The sequence below is a fragment of the Motacilla alba genome, chromosome 7 (genome assembly GCF_015832195.1).
Source record: "Motacilla alba alba isolate MOTALB_02 chromosome 7, Motacilla_alba_V1.0_pri, whole genome shotgun sequence".
NCBI lineage: Eukaryota > Metazoa > Chordata > Aves > Passeriformes > Motacillidae > Motacilla > Motacilla alba.
The window spans coordinates 6,398,614-6,414,735 of record NC_052022.1 but is presented as its reverse complement, the minus strand read 5'-3'; the positions used below and the strand labels follow the sequence as shown (position 1 = coordinate 6,414,735).

The window sequence follows — 16,122 nt, the reverse complement described above, 5'->3', positions numbered from 1 at the left end:
CTGAAAACACTGCTCTCTCACCAGGGTGCACACATTCAGGCCACCCAGCTGAACTGCTGAAGGGCACAGCTAACTCAGCTCTTCTGCATTCCAGCACGGCAAAACTGAAGGGCTGAGAACACTTTTAAACCAAATAAACACAAAATTCTACATACCTGTGAATGTTAGTTCTATCTCAGAGTAATTTCTTTTAATAACCAAAATTTTGTCTAAAGCTTATCTGCAATCAGCTGGGCAAGTTACTGCTGTCAAGCAATATTATCTTTAAGTTACATGAAGACATCCCTCAACATTTGCTGTTACTCAAACCTTACACAGGGATAGTAATTTGTGTTTTTTGACTCTATTTGACTCCCAGCTGATTTTTTTTCAGGAAGCCCTAAAGAGCTCACTATAACATCGTGCTGAGTGTTCTGAACAAGTTCCCTCCACTCTGATGTTTGAATAGCAAGTTTAAAAATTAACTTTACAGCACCACCTGGTGCTTACTTTGCAGTAGAGCTGCATTAACTCAGAGAAAACGCCTCTCAGCCTACAGAACTGGGGAAAGAAGCAGAAAAAAAATACTTTCTCCTACATGAAGAGTATTTATTTTCAAACTAGGACTGAGAGGAGGGGAGGGGGAAACATAATGAAGGCCAAACATCTTCCTATTGCTATTTTGAAAATAAAGGAACAATATAGAATAACATGAAAGTATTACTGCAGGTGGGTGGCTAATTTTAATGAAATGCAGAATTTGCCAAGATGTGGTTTATGAAAGAAATGAGTGGAGAAGTTACTGCAGTTGGAGTTAGTGTCCAGTGATGGGATAGTGCTAATGACAAATATTTATGATTCCTTCCACTCCTTAAACAGAACTGTTATTTTTAATGACACGCTTAGTTAGACCAAGGTGTAACTCTCCAAAGCTGTGAGAGATTAACAGGAAAAGAATACTGTCATACAAACCAGCTCCATTTCTGAGCCTCGCTCAGAAACAGTTATTTCACACTATTTCTAAATTAAATATGTAACTGTGATCTCTTTCATGCATTACAAATGTTTCTGAGGTGCTGGCATCCAGGAAACAAGACAAATATTCAGGTATTTAAAATTCTTAATAGATAATTTAATAATCCTGTAGTTTACAGTAAAAATTTTGAGAGTAGAAATTCAAGCAAAGTTTTCTTATAGAAAGATCTTCAAACAGGTTTACAAATATAGTCTTAAAAATCCCTCACAAATGGTGTCAGTTTTCAATTCACTTACAAGTCAAGACATTCATCAAGGTAGGGGTTTCTGCCCTGCTTAAAGCCTTGCTTTGGGCTTGGCTATTTGCTATTTTCTACTTGATATATGCAGCAGGAGCCTGCACATCTTTAGTCCATCTAAAAAGAAAGAGAAGCAATCAGTTTCTCATTGTCTATTACAGGAAGTTAAAAAAACTTCTTAAAAAAGAGCATCAGTCATTCAGGAAATTTTGTTGTCCTTAAGACATTAAACATTTAGATCACTATTTTTTTCAGCCTCAAATGACAGGCATAGAAAACAGCAATCTCACATGTGAGTAACAACAAATCCACCCCCAAATATTTAATGAGCTTTTATTTATGTTAATAAGAAAACCAGTAAAAACCTATAGCATAAAATGTCTACTAAAGAAGAACAACGTAAAATTAATCTTACTTAAAACAGAAACATCTACATAGCTTGATGATGAAAAAAGCTATTGGGTGATTCTCCTCTGCATCCAGATGATGGCACTGAAATTCAGAGCTAACAGTGGAACTAATACATGTGTGTCACGTCTTTAAAAGCTTTCCAGGTGTGCTCAGTGTAAGTGAGAAATCCCATATTACTGGCCACACTCTGGCACAGTCACAGGAATAGAAGGAATCAGCCACACAGAAACCCCTGCAAGATAAGAATGCATTTTCCAGCTTGTAACCAGTGAGCTCTACAATGCCATTCTCAATCCTCAGTCCTCCAGCAGATAGTTTGGGTTGACAACCAGGTATGGATCATCATCAAAAGTCTCCTCTTCAGTGGATCCTCTCAGTCCTGACTGGGACAGTTCAATCAGAATGTGGTCCTGCAACACACAAAGAGTTGTGTTAAAATAAGGACAGAGAGGTTTGTTTGTACTCTTTGAAAAGCATTTTTATATTGGTAGGACCTCTTATTAATTACTTAATCCTTTTAATTGTGAACTCCCTCTAAGAGATTCTTAAAAACAGCATTCAGGGGAAATCACTTCTATGTTGTATCCTTTCTGGGAACCTTCCAGCCTAGTGCTTTCCAGTGTAATGGCTTTGAGTCTTTAAAAGTGAAAAGTCCTTTATTTTGTCATACTTTTTCCTCCCAAATGCCCTCATACCCTTCGGACTTAAGGTTATCCATTGAATGCAAGAGTTAATTGTATTTTTGTATCCTAATGTCTAACAATACTATAGAAATACAGAAAAATATCACACTTCTATAGTGACTGAGTATAGCACTTTGAACTTATCTCTGTAATAGGTGTTAAATAAAGAAGGCATTTATACTGCATCAATCAATGGAAAAACAAAACTGATTTCTCCAAACAGAAATGTATTCCATTAAAAATGAAACTTTTTGTAAGTTACAACAAGCTATACAAGTCAAAACCCTTTTTCACTATCCACACATCTCTATACATACATAATGTGTAAGTCGGTGAATGACTCTCTCTATTATCTTCTTTTTATTTATTAGTTCTTCTTCAGATTCGATTTCAGATTCTATTTCCTTTAGATACCAATTAATAAGTTCACTCCTCTTTAGTGCTGCATCGTCCTCTTCTGCAGAGAAAATAATTTGCATGAACACAGCAGCAGTAAACTACCACTCAAAGCATAGGAGAAAAGGATTTACACATTAACATTCACAATGCTGAAGAGAGAAACAGGCTTTTAATGATGTTTAGGAAAGGTCAGACTTAGGGGTTTTTTTCTTAAAGCACCATATTTTGCACAGGAGGGTGCTGTGTCATGGTTTAATTGGAGATAATTAGATTGAGAATTGAAGATTTCAGTTCTATGCTTTCAAGTGGCTTCCAAATCCCATCAGCTTCAAGAAAAACCAGTTGCAAAGTCTAACACACCTTTCCTCTAGGTAAGGGCTAAATAAAAACCACTGTCACACAAAGCCACAGGAGTCATCCTTCTATGTGTACTCAGCATTTGAGCAGACACTGTCATCTCCACACCCTTCCAAAAGCTTTGTAGCTTTTGTACCTGCCATGAGACAACTGCTGCATTTCACTGCAGGAGTAGCCTCATGGCAACTGAAATATTTTAGCTTCTAAAGAACTCATCCAGCCATTTGTTTAAGACAGGCTGTGCTTGCTGGCGTGCATTAAAGCTCCTGCTCCAGTTTTCCCTGCTACAGACTCTTCTAGCTTGGTTACACCATTGTGTGTTACAAATCCTCCTCTGACTCTGGTGACATGCTCCTCAGCTTAATAGGTTTTGATAAATGACTAAGGTAACAGAGCTAGAAACTCCAGGAGGGGTCCTATTTCCATCACCAGATGTAGTACTGTCACATGAGCATAGGTGTACACCTGACCTGACAAATTTGTTGTCTCAACAGGAGTGAAAATCCCATGTACAACAGCAAGAGATGCACCAACTCCCTGAACTCAGGGTCTGCCTTCTTTGCAGTAAAGAAATTCTTACCTTCCTCTGCTTTCCTGAGGTGCAGCACCAGGAGATTAGAAATGCGTCGGTACTCAGAGAAGCCCAGCCTGAGAGAAGCTTTGGGTGCAGCATCCTTGCTCACATCCTCAGAATGGCCATTGATCCCATTCACAAGACCATTGACCCCAGCTGGAGCTTCTGCCTCACCTGTTTGGACACATGCCCACATTTAAAGCTGTATCTAAAACATCTTTTAGCTATTTAATACTCTGAGCCATTGAAAAGCCTTGCACTGACCAACCAGGTGAGTTGCTGAAAGAGGCTGAAGAAGTAAGAGAATTAAGAACAGGAGCCCAGATTTCTAGAGCTCATTAGATGAGAAACAGGTGAGAAACTGGAGAGAAGCACATGCTCAGTCAAGGTAAGCTGTAAAGAGTAGGACTTTTCCCTTTGAAAAATTTCTCTGTAAGTAATTTACCATTGACTCCATCTTGGTCCTCTTGATCCTCCATTTGCTGTTCATCATCTTGGTCTAAATTTACATCAGGAGTCTCAACTCTAATGATGGACTTATTTAAAAGCCTGAAAGCTTCCTTCACATGCTTCGGGTGAACCTGAGGAAGATTTGAAAAAAACATATATTAAAGAGGCACAGGGGTGCTTCTTACACTACAAGTATTCCAAGGTCATGCAAGATTATGGAGGGAAAAGCAGCCTGATTAATCTTTCAGGCTTTAGCAATCATGTGGAGTCGATAAAATTTTTACTAAGCCAAGAACATTTGGGAGAAAGATCAGTGGAGCAAGAAACATGAAAGAAATGAGTCTGAACAGAGACAATACGAAAGAAAGAGAGATGTAATTAATGATACTCTCCTCCAGAACCGAAAAGCAAAAACTGGAAAAATCATCTGTAGCTGAGCCATAACCTAAAAGCTATGTTTCTTTCTAAGCTGAATTTAATTTACAAGAACCCAAAGGGTGTCCTTACACAACCAGCGAGCAAGGTTCCATCCCTGCATGTGTCACATAGCCTCTAATCAATATTTCAAAAGGCCTGCTGGGTTTGAAAGCAAGGACTAGAGGGGCAGTAATCACACTACAGCTAACAGTCAGAACACAATGTGCTTTTCAGCAGTGGCTGATGTGAGCAGGAGCTCAGATCACACATACAGCTACCCTTGGGGAGGTCCAGATACTTGGATGAACTTTGGCTTTTTAGATTGCAAATGGATAAGAGCCAAGAGATTACAAACTGTGAAAGATCAGGAAAAAAACTTCCAAGAGCCCTGGCTGACAGTAGTTGGTGACTGTCATGATTTGATGGGTAGGAGGCTGAATGCTGACACAGCTGTGATACAAAATCATGCAAGATCTCAGTTTGGACTAGCTGACATCAATTTTACAAGTCATTCCTTAAAAACAGTGTTTCTGGCATACAGACTCAGACTGAGTATGACCACGACTCAAGCTCTCCTCCTCACCCACAGGACGAAGTCCAATATCACAGTCCAACAGCAAATGCACAACTCCCACACAATTCCATGAACATTTACCCAAACCTCCATCACGCCCCTGATACCTCATCACAGCAGTGCATGCGGGCCATGGCCTCAGACAGGCGGATCATGCTCTCCAGCTGCCGCACCGTGATCCTCCAGGACGACTTGGTCACTCCAGAGCCATCGCGCTGCCGCAGCCGCTTGTACTGCTCCACTATGAAGTCCTCAGACTCCTTGGATATCTGGGTGGCATCAAACAGAGTGACAGGAGTTCCAGTGGTCAGAGTATTAAAGCTTTTTCTTCTTGCATTAGATTGGCAGTGTACAGCCTTTGCTGTACTGGCTGCTGCTTTTATCTGAAATATTCTATGCTATACACATACTCTACGGAAGTATAATGGTAATCACATTATGTTGTAATAATGATTACACTTACCAATGACAATGACATTACAGTAAGTACATAGCTGCAATACTTATTTTACAGATTTTTTTATAATTTCTATTTTTCTCTTCTACTGACTTGTTTCCAGACATAATTCATGTCTGTCCCTACTAGATTGTTCTGTTTATAGACTTTTGAAACATCCAACACACAGCCCTTCCAAGCTGCTACTTGGATAGACCCCACAAAAATCTGTAGTTAGACCAGTTTCCCATGTTCTGTATTTTACCAAAAAGTAAAGAAATAGAGGCACAATACCCTTTTAAAATAAAGATACACAAACTGATTAAGCAGTAAGTCGATAAAATACAAAAAAACTGTGCAGCAGCCATGCTGAATAACCCATGCCTATGAGGTATGAGAAGGCCATGAAGTGATCCCTCAATTGTTCTAGACAAAGGTTAAGAACTGCCATGGACTATAACAGTCTCAGCTGGGCTGACTGGGTTTCTGGAGTTTAGGAGCACCAGGTTCCAAAATACATTCTGTTTCTAGGTAATAACCTGAGTTTATGGCTCCTTCCTTGAGAAAACACTACCCCAAGTGTCTTGGTGTTTGCTGGAAAAAAGCCTACTGCAGAGTGATTGCTCCTTTGGACCTCCTCAGACAGAACAACTGTTCCACAGTTCACATAAAAAGTAGAATTACCTTTGGTTTAAACTGTCTTGCAAACAGCAGATACCTTCGGATATCATCCAAGGAGTAAACACGGTCAACAGACTCCTCCACTCTGGAGTGCAGATCCACGATGCGCCGGGCAATGGCATAATCTATCACCTGGGATATTGGGGCTGTGTCAGCATCACTGGCACAGCATCAGCCAAAGAGCACAACAACACTGCTATTCTTCCTTCCCATTCCCCCTTTTACTTGTAATCCTCATGGCACAGCTACCCTTTCCAGTAGCCAAACTCTCGGCCAGGAGGTCCACAAGAATGCCCTGGGGGGTTTAAATACAAGGAAACACAGCAGAGGAGGGATAAAAGGAAGTTTTAGGATTTATAACCTCTCGGAACTCTCCTGGGTTACAAGCTAGCCAGAGAACAGGCAGAAAGCAGCACTTTGCAGCGTGGGAACTTCCTTCCTTTTCAGCCTGCTCTGTCTCTCCCACCAGCCCCTTCTCAATTAGATAATCACTCTGAGCAGAACAGTGGCTGGACCAACATTAATCTCTGGGTCTCATGCATTCCCAAGGCAAATGCCACATAGACAGGTGGCAGCAGCCTCAGCCTTAGCGACCAGCCATTTGTAAAAATGACTAATGGTGTTAAGTTTGCAGGTCAAAGCACTACAGGATGAAAAGGCAGTATCCTTGTATTCAGCAGAGTATGCTCAAATTTGTACCGCCAGCTTTTAGCTGCACAGACAGAGCTGAAAAGCAGAAGCAAAACACTCTCATGAGATTTGCTTCACTCAGAATTGCAGAGGGCCACCAAGATGGTCAGAGGGCAGGAGAACATGATGTATGAGAGGCTGGAAAAGCAAGGTCTGTTCAGCTTGCAAGGAAAGCAACTGTTTTACCGGCCAGCATTGATGTGATGAAGCCAAATAGTCCTTGGGTAAGAGGTAACCCACATGAACTGAACCATGAGAAATTCTAATTAGATATAAAAGTTACTATTTTTTGAACACATGAGAGTTGTCACACATTGCAGGGACCTGGAGAGACTGCAGAATCTCCATCCTTGGAGACACTCAAAACTCACCAGGTCAAGTCTTGGCAAACCGTTCTCAATGATCTGAGTGCAAGGTTAGATTAGGGACCTCCAGGGATCTCTTCTGACACAAACCGTTCTATAATTCCTTAAAATTACCTCATTACACTCATCCACAAGGATGAAGAAGAGATCAAAGCGGGACATGATGGGAGCTGACAGGTTGATATTTTGTTTCAGTGACTTGGATCTGTCATAGCGGCCACCGACTGGGTTTGCTGCAGCCAAAATGGAGGTCCTGGCATTCAGAGTAGCCTGACAGTGGGAAAAAAAAATAAATCTGTATCTGTGACCACTTCCTAAACCAACTCATTGCAACCCAAATGGGTCAGCATAACACCTTTTAGGTGGAGTTCAATGCAGGTATGACAACAACCACTCCTCAAAAGCACCCAAGCTCCACCAACAAGCCCTTTCTAACCAGGTTTCTGCCCTGAGACACAGTCTGATGATCAATACTGAAACGTTGCCACACTCTTGACAATAATATTGAACAAGCCCTTAAAACTGCTTTTCACAAGATCCTGTTTTTCTACAAACACACACCATTCTGTAACCTTTTTTGGAGTTTACTTCAAGGTTAGACTTTTCCCATTTTCTGTTTCTTGTTCACTACTATTTAACTCTCAGTACCATTTCTGACCACCGTTGGGTATGGGCCACAAAAACTTTGCAACAAGTGATCTCTGTCCTGCCACAATGAGGCAGCTGCAGAGGTGACATGAAGATGTGGCAGGTGAAGCCACATCAGTACACGTAACAGTCAGGTGATGCCACAGACTACCCAAAGGAATAGTGCAAGCTACCTTCACTCCAGCTTTAGTAATGGATATTGTCTGCTGTTCCATTGCTTCGTGAATGGCTACTTGATCCCGCACCTCCATCTTGTCAAATTCATCAATGCAACAAACACCCTGCAGCAGAAGAATGAAAATAAGTGATCCAGAATCAATCACTAACGAATAAAGCATCACTAAGACAATTTAGGGCTCTCTGTCATTAATCAAACTCATCCTAGGGATGCAGGCACCCCTCCCCTTCCTAGACTCACGTTATCTGCCAGCATCAGTGCTCCAGCCTCAATGACAAATTCGTGGGACTCCTCATCTTTCACCACAGCCGCCGTCAGACCCGCGGCGCTGGAGGCTTTGCCACTGGTGTACACAGCACGGGGACTGAACTCATCCACGTGCCTGTGGAAAAGAGGAATAAAACCTCCAGCATTTCACCTACCTTTGATATTTTTAAATGTGCAATTGATTTGTGTTTTTAATAGTCAACGTCCTTGGAAAATATTTGGGAATTTTTATGTTGAGTTTGCTTTAGCCCTGTTCAAATACTTCAATCACATCCACACGATCTCTGGGTAATACTCTCAAATATTTTACTTCCCTTTCTGACAGTTAACACAGAAAAAGGCACATGAGGCAATATTTAAAGGGTCTTAATCTTACTTTAGAAACTGACTCTTGGCTGTACTTGGATCACCAACGACACAAACATTGATGTCCCCACGCAATGAAGTGCCTTCTGAAGTGGTCTTGGGAACTCCTCCAAAGAGCATCAGCAGGACCCCACGTTTTACTTCATCATTACCTGTCCCAGAGAAGACATTAAACTAAACATCCAAAAAAACCACAATTTTCCTATTTTAAAAAAAACTTCATCCCACTAGAATTTTAGAGCATTTGGACACATCCACTCAGAATTCAACTATTTGCTAAGCATCCACTAAAACCTGTAGGGTTCAGTAGCAGAACACCTGATACCAAACCCAACCCTTTAGATTGGGCTTGCAGGCCTTAATGATTAAACACCACAAATACTCAAAAAATATTTTCCTCTTCTAGCACAACCAGTGCTGAGAGGGAAAGTCTGTGGTAGCTGGCACAGGGCTTTCAACGTTTCCCAAAAACTACAGAGACAGCAAAAGGAATTAATTAATATTTACAACAAATGAAATCTTCCCTCTCTAAGGCCACAAATGGATTCTTACCATGGATAGTGGGGAAGAGGCTGGTGCACAGATTATGGTAAAGGTTCTTATCTTGGCTCATTTCAAAAACCTTTTCCCACTCTTTCACAGACATTTGGTTTTTAATGCTTTCTGCAGTCTGTTCTTCATCTCGGAGCTCTTTTCCACCAAACTAAAACAAGGAATTAAAACAGCAATAAAAGTAGTAAGAGTCACTAATGCATGTGAGCACTGCAGACAGGTCACAAAAACTCGCTCTGAAAACTAGATGGGAGGAACACATTCTGAAAAGCCGCCCTTAGGCTAAGTAACCTTATTATCTTATACCTTTAAAAACCAATACCCAATTTCCTAGCAGGCAAAATCAATGGTGTAACTCTAGTAAGTGAGAAAATCCCAAGTGAGTTGCTTGTACAAAGATTAAAAAAATAATAAAACCAATATGCCTTCCTTTGACTAAAATTGTCTTTGTAAGCACTCTTACATTAACTGGAACTTCCAAGGTCTTTTGATGCTCTGAAATGGGGGCCAGAAACTTCAACTCCCAGAACATACCAGATGCTCTTTTTATCCTATGTGATGGTGATGCTCTTAGTAGAATGGTAGATTACAGTACCACATCGTGCCAAAACCCAGATGTAATTAGTATTACTCATATTGCAGTAACACCCCAAGATGTCACTTGATAAACCAGAGGGAACAAAAAGGATCCCTGTTTTTCCTGTGACAAAATGCAGCAATAGGATTTCCTGGAAGAAAAGGAAATGCTACAGAAATGGGATGAAAGCTGAATGGAAATACACGTGCCAGTTAGCTGTTTAGAACAAACTGCAACACTGGCAAATAATCGCATCTGTGAAAAATGCTATGAGCAACAAAGACAAGAAAATAACTTTGCCATGTAGATTCAGTGAGAATATAGACACTCAAACCAACACAGAAAGGTGGCACGCATGCACACTTAAAGCTTTACCCACTCCTTCTCCCTAATTTGAGGGAAAACCATACAGAACAGAAATCACCAACACCTTTCAATCTCCTTTCTCTGCAGACTCACCCGTGGATTCGTTGGTGCCACGTAACAAGCCAGAAAGACGAGCTTATAGGAGAGCTCCCGGACGCCGAGGGCGCGCAGCCCCCGGATGCCTTCGGTTTCGTAGCCCTCTGACCCCGTCACCCGCGAGCCGGTTTCTGCACGTAACCCTGCCAGGGAAACGGGAGTCAGGACAGCGGCTCCCAGCACGGGAAGGACACCTCACGGAGGTCACGAGTAGCAGCAAACCTGGTGTGGCGAGCTGGGACACGTCAGGCACGACAATCAGCGAGCCGGTGAAGTCGCATTTGTCACCCGCCTGGGCAGACTCCACGGCCTCTGCGCGCAGGATCACCTCCAGGCTGCGCGGAATGCTGCCGCGGGGCAGCTCGCCCTGCGTCTCCTGGATGCGCACCTGGCACCGAGAGAAGCTTCAACACTCAGCATGTCACCAGAGCTGAAACTGCTTCCCGAGCTACGCTGCTGACAGATGTGTTACACAGCATCTGACTGCTGCTATCCACGTCAATCCCTCTCACAATATGACACACAACCAAAAATCCCCTCACTCATCAGCATCTAAAGAGTCTTGGAGCAGCTTAGAGGATGTACAAGGGCCAAGTGACAATTGCGAAAGGTAACCTGAAAATTTCAGTTAATGTGGCTGACATAAATACAATTGTGGGATGTGAAGTGCTGAGAATTTGTGAGAGTAAATCAACCTGGAAGAGCAAGACGGTGCAGATACCCATAAGCATCTCTCTTCATACTTGCATAAAGCAGCTACGCCTGATGTACTGGCAACATGAGACTAACTCTGGCTCAAATATGTGGGTTTTCAGTGGCTTACTTAGACAATAAATGTCACACAAAAAATAATAATTTCCTGTTCTTAAACATAAGCCTTCCAGAGATAGGAAGAAACCTTTTGCAAAAATTGCAGTGCCTTTTCCTGAGATCATTTCTTGATGTTGACAGAACAAAATTAACCGTCTTCAATGTGTAGAAGTACAAGTAACACCTTCCAACTACCACAGCAACATTATTGGTTGTCATCACCCCCCAATATCACCCCTGTACCTTTTGGAAATCAACAAATCTTGATTTGTTTGTGTCCAGCAGGAATCTCCTTCTGTTGGCACAGACCGGGTTTCTGCAGATGTTTGGCTGGGTGTATTTGAATTGCTGCTCCACATCTTTGATCACTGTCTGGCAGTCGAGGCACAGGAAGGTTCCACTGACCAGCTCTGGATGGACGGGGTGGGTACGAACCACCTGCCCACTGATGCGTAGCAGGGAGCCAATTTTTGCTGAAGTCAGCTCTCGAATTCTGTTTAAAACAGAAATTCACAAGGATTAAATTATTAAGTTGATAATTTTAGGCCCAGGGTACTAAGATACAACATAGTGTCACTCTGACTAAACAACTGCTGTAACAAACAAAAGAAACAAACTTACTATAATATATTCTCGTTTTATAATTTTACACAAATTTTTAGATTAATACTAAAGGTCAAACCAATGCAAAAGTTAGATCACTGGTACTTCAAAAGCAACACACGCTAAATGTTTTGTTAACTAGAGAAGTTACACTTGTTTATGAAATATGATTAATTTAAGTATCCGAGTGTGATTTACAAATGAAAAACTGTGTCAAAAAATCTCCAGCACAAGATCAGGAAACTTTGTCACAACTGTACTGGCCAACTGCACATTTCACACTACATAACCAAAACATTTTCAGCATGCTTTGAGACGTTTTCCCCTGGTAGTAAAACAACAAAAGTCTCTGGAATTAATAATCATCTTACTTGTGTCTGGTAGGCAGGTCCTGGAATGCAACATAAAAGTCCTTGTTTGCAGGAACATTTCCGTGGTCTCTGGCAAAAGACTTTGTGGCTCGACACAGATATGGATAAACCCTGAAATTTGGGAAAAAAAGTTCAAATTTTAGAGAAGCTATCAAAATGTCTTCTCTCCTTTAGATTACATCAAAGGCTTGTAACAGATTTCCAGGTTCTGGCTTTTAATACTATGTTGTATAACCCAAAAAACACACTATAAATATGCTAAAAGTGAGATCACTGCATAATAATGTTATTGGTACTATTGTTTGAAAATAGATTTTTCAAAGTCTCATTTTATGACACTTTTATTCTTATGTTAAGAAATATATCTTCAAAATAAGTGACCAACTCAATAAAATATCACCAGAGCATGAAGTTTTAGAGTTTATTCTGTATTTTCATACTGACCACCTACTTCTTTACCACAATAAATGCAATTTAAATGCAATTATCTGGTTAACTCATGGTTTCCAGAGAGGAATCCACTGAGAAACATTTTTAGCCAGTAAAAAACAAAATCTTAAATATAAGTGTTTTTACGATGCAGAAAGAAGATAAGCCTCTTATTTTTTTACATAAAAGCAAGACATTATGGGCCTGAGACTCCAGCAGGGCTCAGCTTCACCTAAAAAACCCACTCTACATTTTACCTGTAAAATTCCTCCTGAATAGTGGTAGAGAGCTGCTGATTGAACTGCTCCAAATCCGCAAAGCTGACGATCAGCGTGTTCCGCTCTGGCCGGATCAGCTCTTCAGCATCTCGCAGGTACTTGACCTCCCCATCGCTGTTCTGGAACCTGAAAGTGATTCAGGAAAACGTTTCACAGTCACACACCAGGCAGCAACTGAATACTTCTGATTTCAGCAGAAAAGACAGAGAAAAGGATCACTCACATTCAGGCATCCCACAGTCCCCTCCAAAGCCCTTTTCCAATAATATTTTTTCTTCCACCCCCTTGCTACATCTGCTCTACTCAGACCCCAGCACAGACACACCGAATTTACATTTCATACAGAAGCAGAGCACCAGAAAAAAAAAATTATTTAAGGTTTAACAATGACTCTGCACCAGCAAACAACGTTTTGTTTCCTCCGGGTGATGTTAATGGTTTCCTTATTGGATGCGGATGAGCCCCTCAGGAGGCAAAAAGCAGGGAGCCAGATGTATTAATGCCTAACACCCAAGCCATGGAACGAGTTTTCACCACAGCTGGGACAAAACTTTGTTACAATGGATCAAATGCACCTGAAAACAAAATCATATAATTATAGAACGGTTTGGTTTCGAAAGGATTTTAAGATCATCTCATTTCAACCCCCTGCCATGGGCAGGGACACCTTCCACTAGACAAGGCTCCCCAAAGGCACATCCAACCTGGCCTTTGACACTTCCAGGACATCCTAAGTTCTACCGGGCAACGTTTCCGCAGAAACTCCCCGAGAAGGGTTTTGCCTACCAAGAGAGCACTGTGCCGCCTTCCTACAGGTTCCTCCGGGCAGAGCCTGAGACCACAGCGGAGCTTTTCCAGATGAACGCCAAGGGTAGGGGGCACCAGGCCCTGACAGGATCTCGCCAAATGGCGGCCCCTCCGTGAGGCGCTGCCGGCCCGCCACCCGCTGCCGACCCTGTCCGCCCGCCGCCAGGCCCGGCCCCCGCTACTCACTCCTCTAGAAAGTTCAAGAACAACTTCTGGCACTTCTCGGCCACTTCATCACGGATCTGCTGGTGCTGCGGCGCCGCGCCCGCGCCCCCCACCGCCGCCACCGCCAGATCCATCCCGATCGCCGCCGCTGCCCCGGCCCGGCCCCACAGCGATTCGCGCCACTCTGCGTACCACGTGGACCGCGCGCCCGCCGCGCCGGCCAATCGGCGGCCGCTGTGCGGCAGAGCCCCGCCCCCCGAGGCCGTTTTCGCGCCAAAGGCGAGGGGCGGGCGGGGCTGAGGGCGGGCTCTGAGGCGGCGGGGGGGCAGCGCCGGTACCAGCGCCCCGCCCCGCCCCGCCCCGCCCCGCGCCGTCAGGGACAGCGAACGGGGCCGGCCGTGGCCTTGTCAGCGAGCTACTCGGTGCTGCCGACGGCCTAGAGCTGTGCCAGAGCAGCACAATGTTTCCCGCTGAGAAACAGAGGCATAGAATGCTAAGGGGTTGTAAGGGAGCTTACAGATCATCTAGTCCCAACCCACCTGCCATGTGAGGAACGCCTACCACTCGACCGTGGAGCTCAGGGCCTTATATCTAACCTGGTCTTGAACCCTGTCAGGCATGGGGAATCCACAACCTCCCTGAGCAACCTGTTCCACTGTGTCACCATGCTCACAGTGAAGAATTTCTTCCTAATATCTCACTTCAATTCCTCTTTTTCAATGTGTCTCCATTCCCCTTGTCCTGTCACTACAGCTCTTGACAAAGAGTCTTCCCTGCAGCCCTTTAAAATACTGGAAGGTTGCTATGAGTTCTCCACACAACCTTCTGTTCTCCAGGCTCAACATCTCCAACTTTCTCAGCCTGTCTTTGCAGGTGAGGTTCTCCACCCCTTTCATCAACTTCATGGCCATCCTGTATAGTTGCTCCAACAGTTTCATGTCTTTCTTATGCTGGGGATGCCAGAATCATAGGCCTGGAGGTGTCAGCTGTGGGCAGCTTCAGCACAGCAGCTGCAGTGAAGCTTCCACATGACATTGCTTTCCCCACGAAGAAATCAGCCAGGGTAGTTGGAATTAAAATAACTGTGGTGTGGCCATGGCACCGCTGAGGAATCCCAAGCTGGGGAATCCCCACAATGTGAGCAGGAGGCACTTGGGCAGGTACTTGCAGAGGGGAGACACACCATGGAGCATCTCCAGCTTCTGAAGAACTGGCCCAGGTGGAAAGGGTGTAAACTACGCCAGGTGAGGGTCTGGACACTTGGCTCCTCATTGGCACCACTGTAGGATGGTTGAAGGCAACATTTGCCAAGCGGTGCCATGGCTGACAGCCATTCCCGAATGGCAGCTGCTGGCACACGGCGCCTGCCAGCAGGAACCGCTTCAACATCTATGAAAAATTGCTCACAATTGCTCTGCCACCTGCAAAGTCATTAATCTCTGCCTAAACTGGGAATTTTGCTGTAATTATTGCAGTTAAGGGCTCTTTCTCAGTTTTGAAACCCTTTCAGAAGCGCCAGCAGCAGCAGCTTCCTGCAGCAGTGTTTGTTCATGTTACGGTGCACTTGCCATACAGTGAACAGAGACTTAACTGCAAAATAGTAAACAAAGTAAGAGATTGTAGAACTAACTTGGTCATTTTAAAAGCACTTATGAGTAACTTACATTTTTTGTGAGATAATACTAGGAAAAATGCACCTAAGTTGGTTGTGAGGTGTGTTTTAAAATAAATAATCCATCCTAGACAATTTCTCTCTCAAAAAAGAATCTACAATTACCCAAAGAAGAAACAGTAAATAATTAAAATGTGTTTGGGGAAGTTTCTGGAACCCCAGTGTGAACCAGAGTCCAGGGCAGACATATGGTGTTCCACAATGGATGTAGTCAAGGCATTCTCCTCCATCCCTTACTTTCACATGGAGTGGTGTCCAATATGCTTGGAATTGACAGGCACCAGGTGAAAGCACCAAGTTTTCCTGCTTTTTTTCCTTCCCTTCCTCCTGCCCCGGCCCACTGGGCAGGGAGAAAACAGCTGTGAGGTGCTGCCCACCAGGGTTATCCCAGCAGGTGTGGGCAGCCATGGGGAGCCCGGCCTGCATTTGGCTGCCAAAAGAACAGCCTGAGTGCTCTTTCCCACTGGGCAGAATCAGACAGCTCAGCGAACACAGATGGGTTTTCACAGGAAAACAGTGCAGTTAAACTTCAGAAGCAAACTGAAGCTTTGTGTTTGTTCTGAGCAGACTCCCTGGCTACGCTAAACAATATGCTTTATAGTTTAAAAAATTGCACTACCCTAATTACCCTCTGTATATAATGAACA

The 16,122-nt window shown here is 43.4% G+C and overlaps 1 protein-coding gene across 1 annotated transcript; it reads right to left on the bottom strand.

The window, feature by feature from the left end:
• Positions 1-1,033: 1,033 nt before the first annotated feature.
• On the bottom strand, positions 1,034-16,122 carry MCM6 (minichromosome maintenance complex component 6). Its single transcript, XM_038142464.1, has 17 exons — positions 13,825-16,122; positions 12,811-12,957; positions 12,125-12,235; positions 11,394-11,643; positions 10,563-10,728; positions 10,338-10,483; positions 9,302-9,452; positions 8,760-8,901; positions 8,357-8,498; positions 8,112-8,219; positions 7,405-7,560; positions 6,239-6,367; positions 5,226-5,387; positions 4,123-4,258; positions 3,684-3,851; positions 2,665-2,804; positions 1,034-2,074 (listed from the first exon to the last, which is right to left on the bottom strand). Exons 1-17 carry the CDS (start codon positions 13,935-13,937, stop codon positions 1,961-1,963), a joined length of 2,481 nt encoding a protein of 826 aa, XP_037998392.1. The 5' UTR covers positions 13,938-16,122; the 3' UTR covers positions 1,034-1,960.

What these genes read in the sequence shown, in the direction of transcription:
- MCM6 (XM_038142464.1), bottom strand. Translation starts at nt 13,937, where the DNA reads ATGGATCTGGCGGTGGCGGCGGTGGGGGGCGCGGGCGCGGCGCCGCAG. An exon ending in CAAGACAGTTTAAACCAAAG is followed by an intron (nt 5,388 to 6,238) that starts GTAATTCTACTT and finishes GATGCCACCCAG; the next exon opens with ATATCCAAGGAGTCTGAGGA. An exon ending in CCTCAGGAAAGCAGAGGAAG is followed by an intron (nt 2,805 to 3,683) that starts GTAAGAATTTCT and finishes TTTTCTCTGCAG; the next exon opens with AAGAGGACGATGCAGCACTA.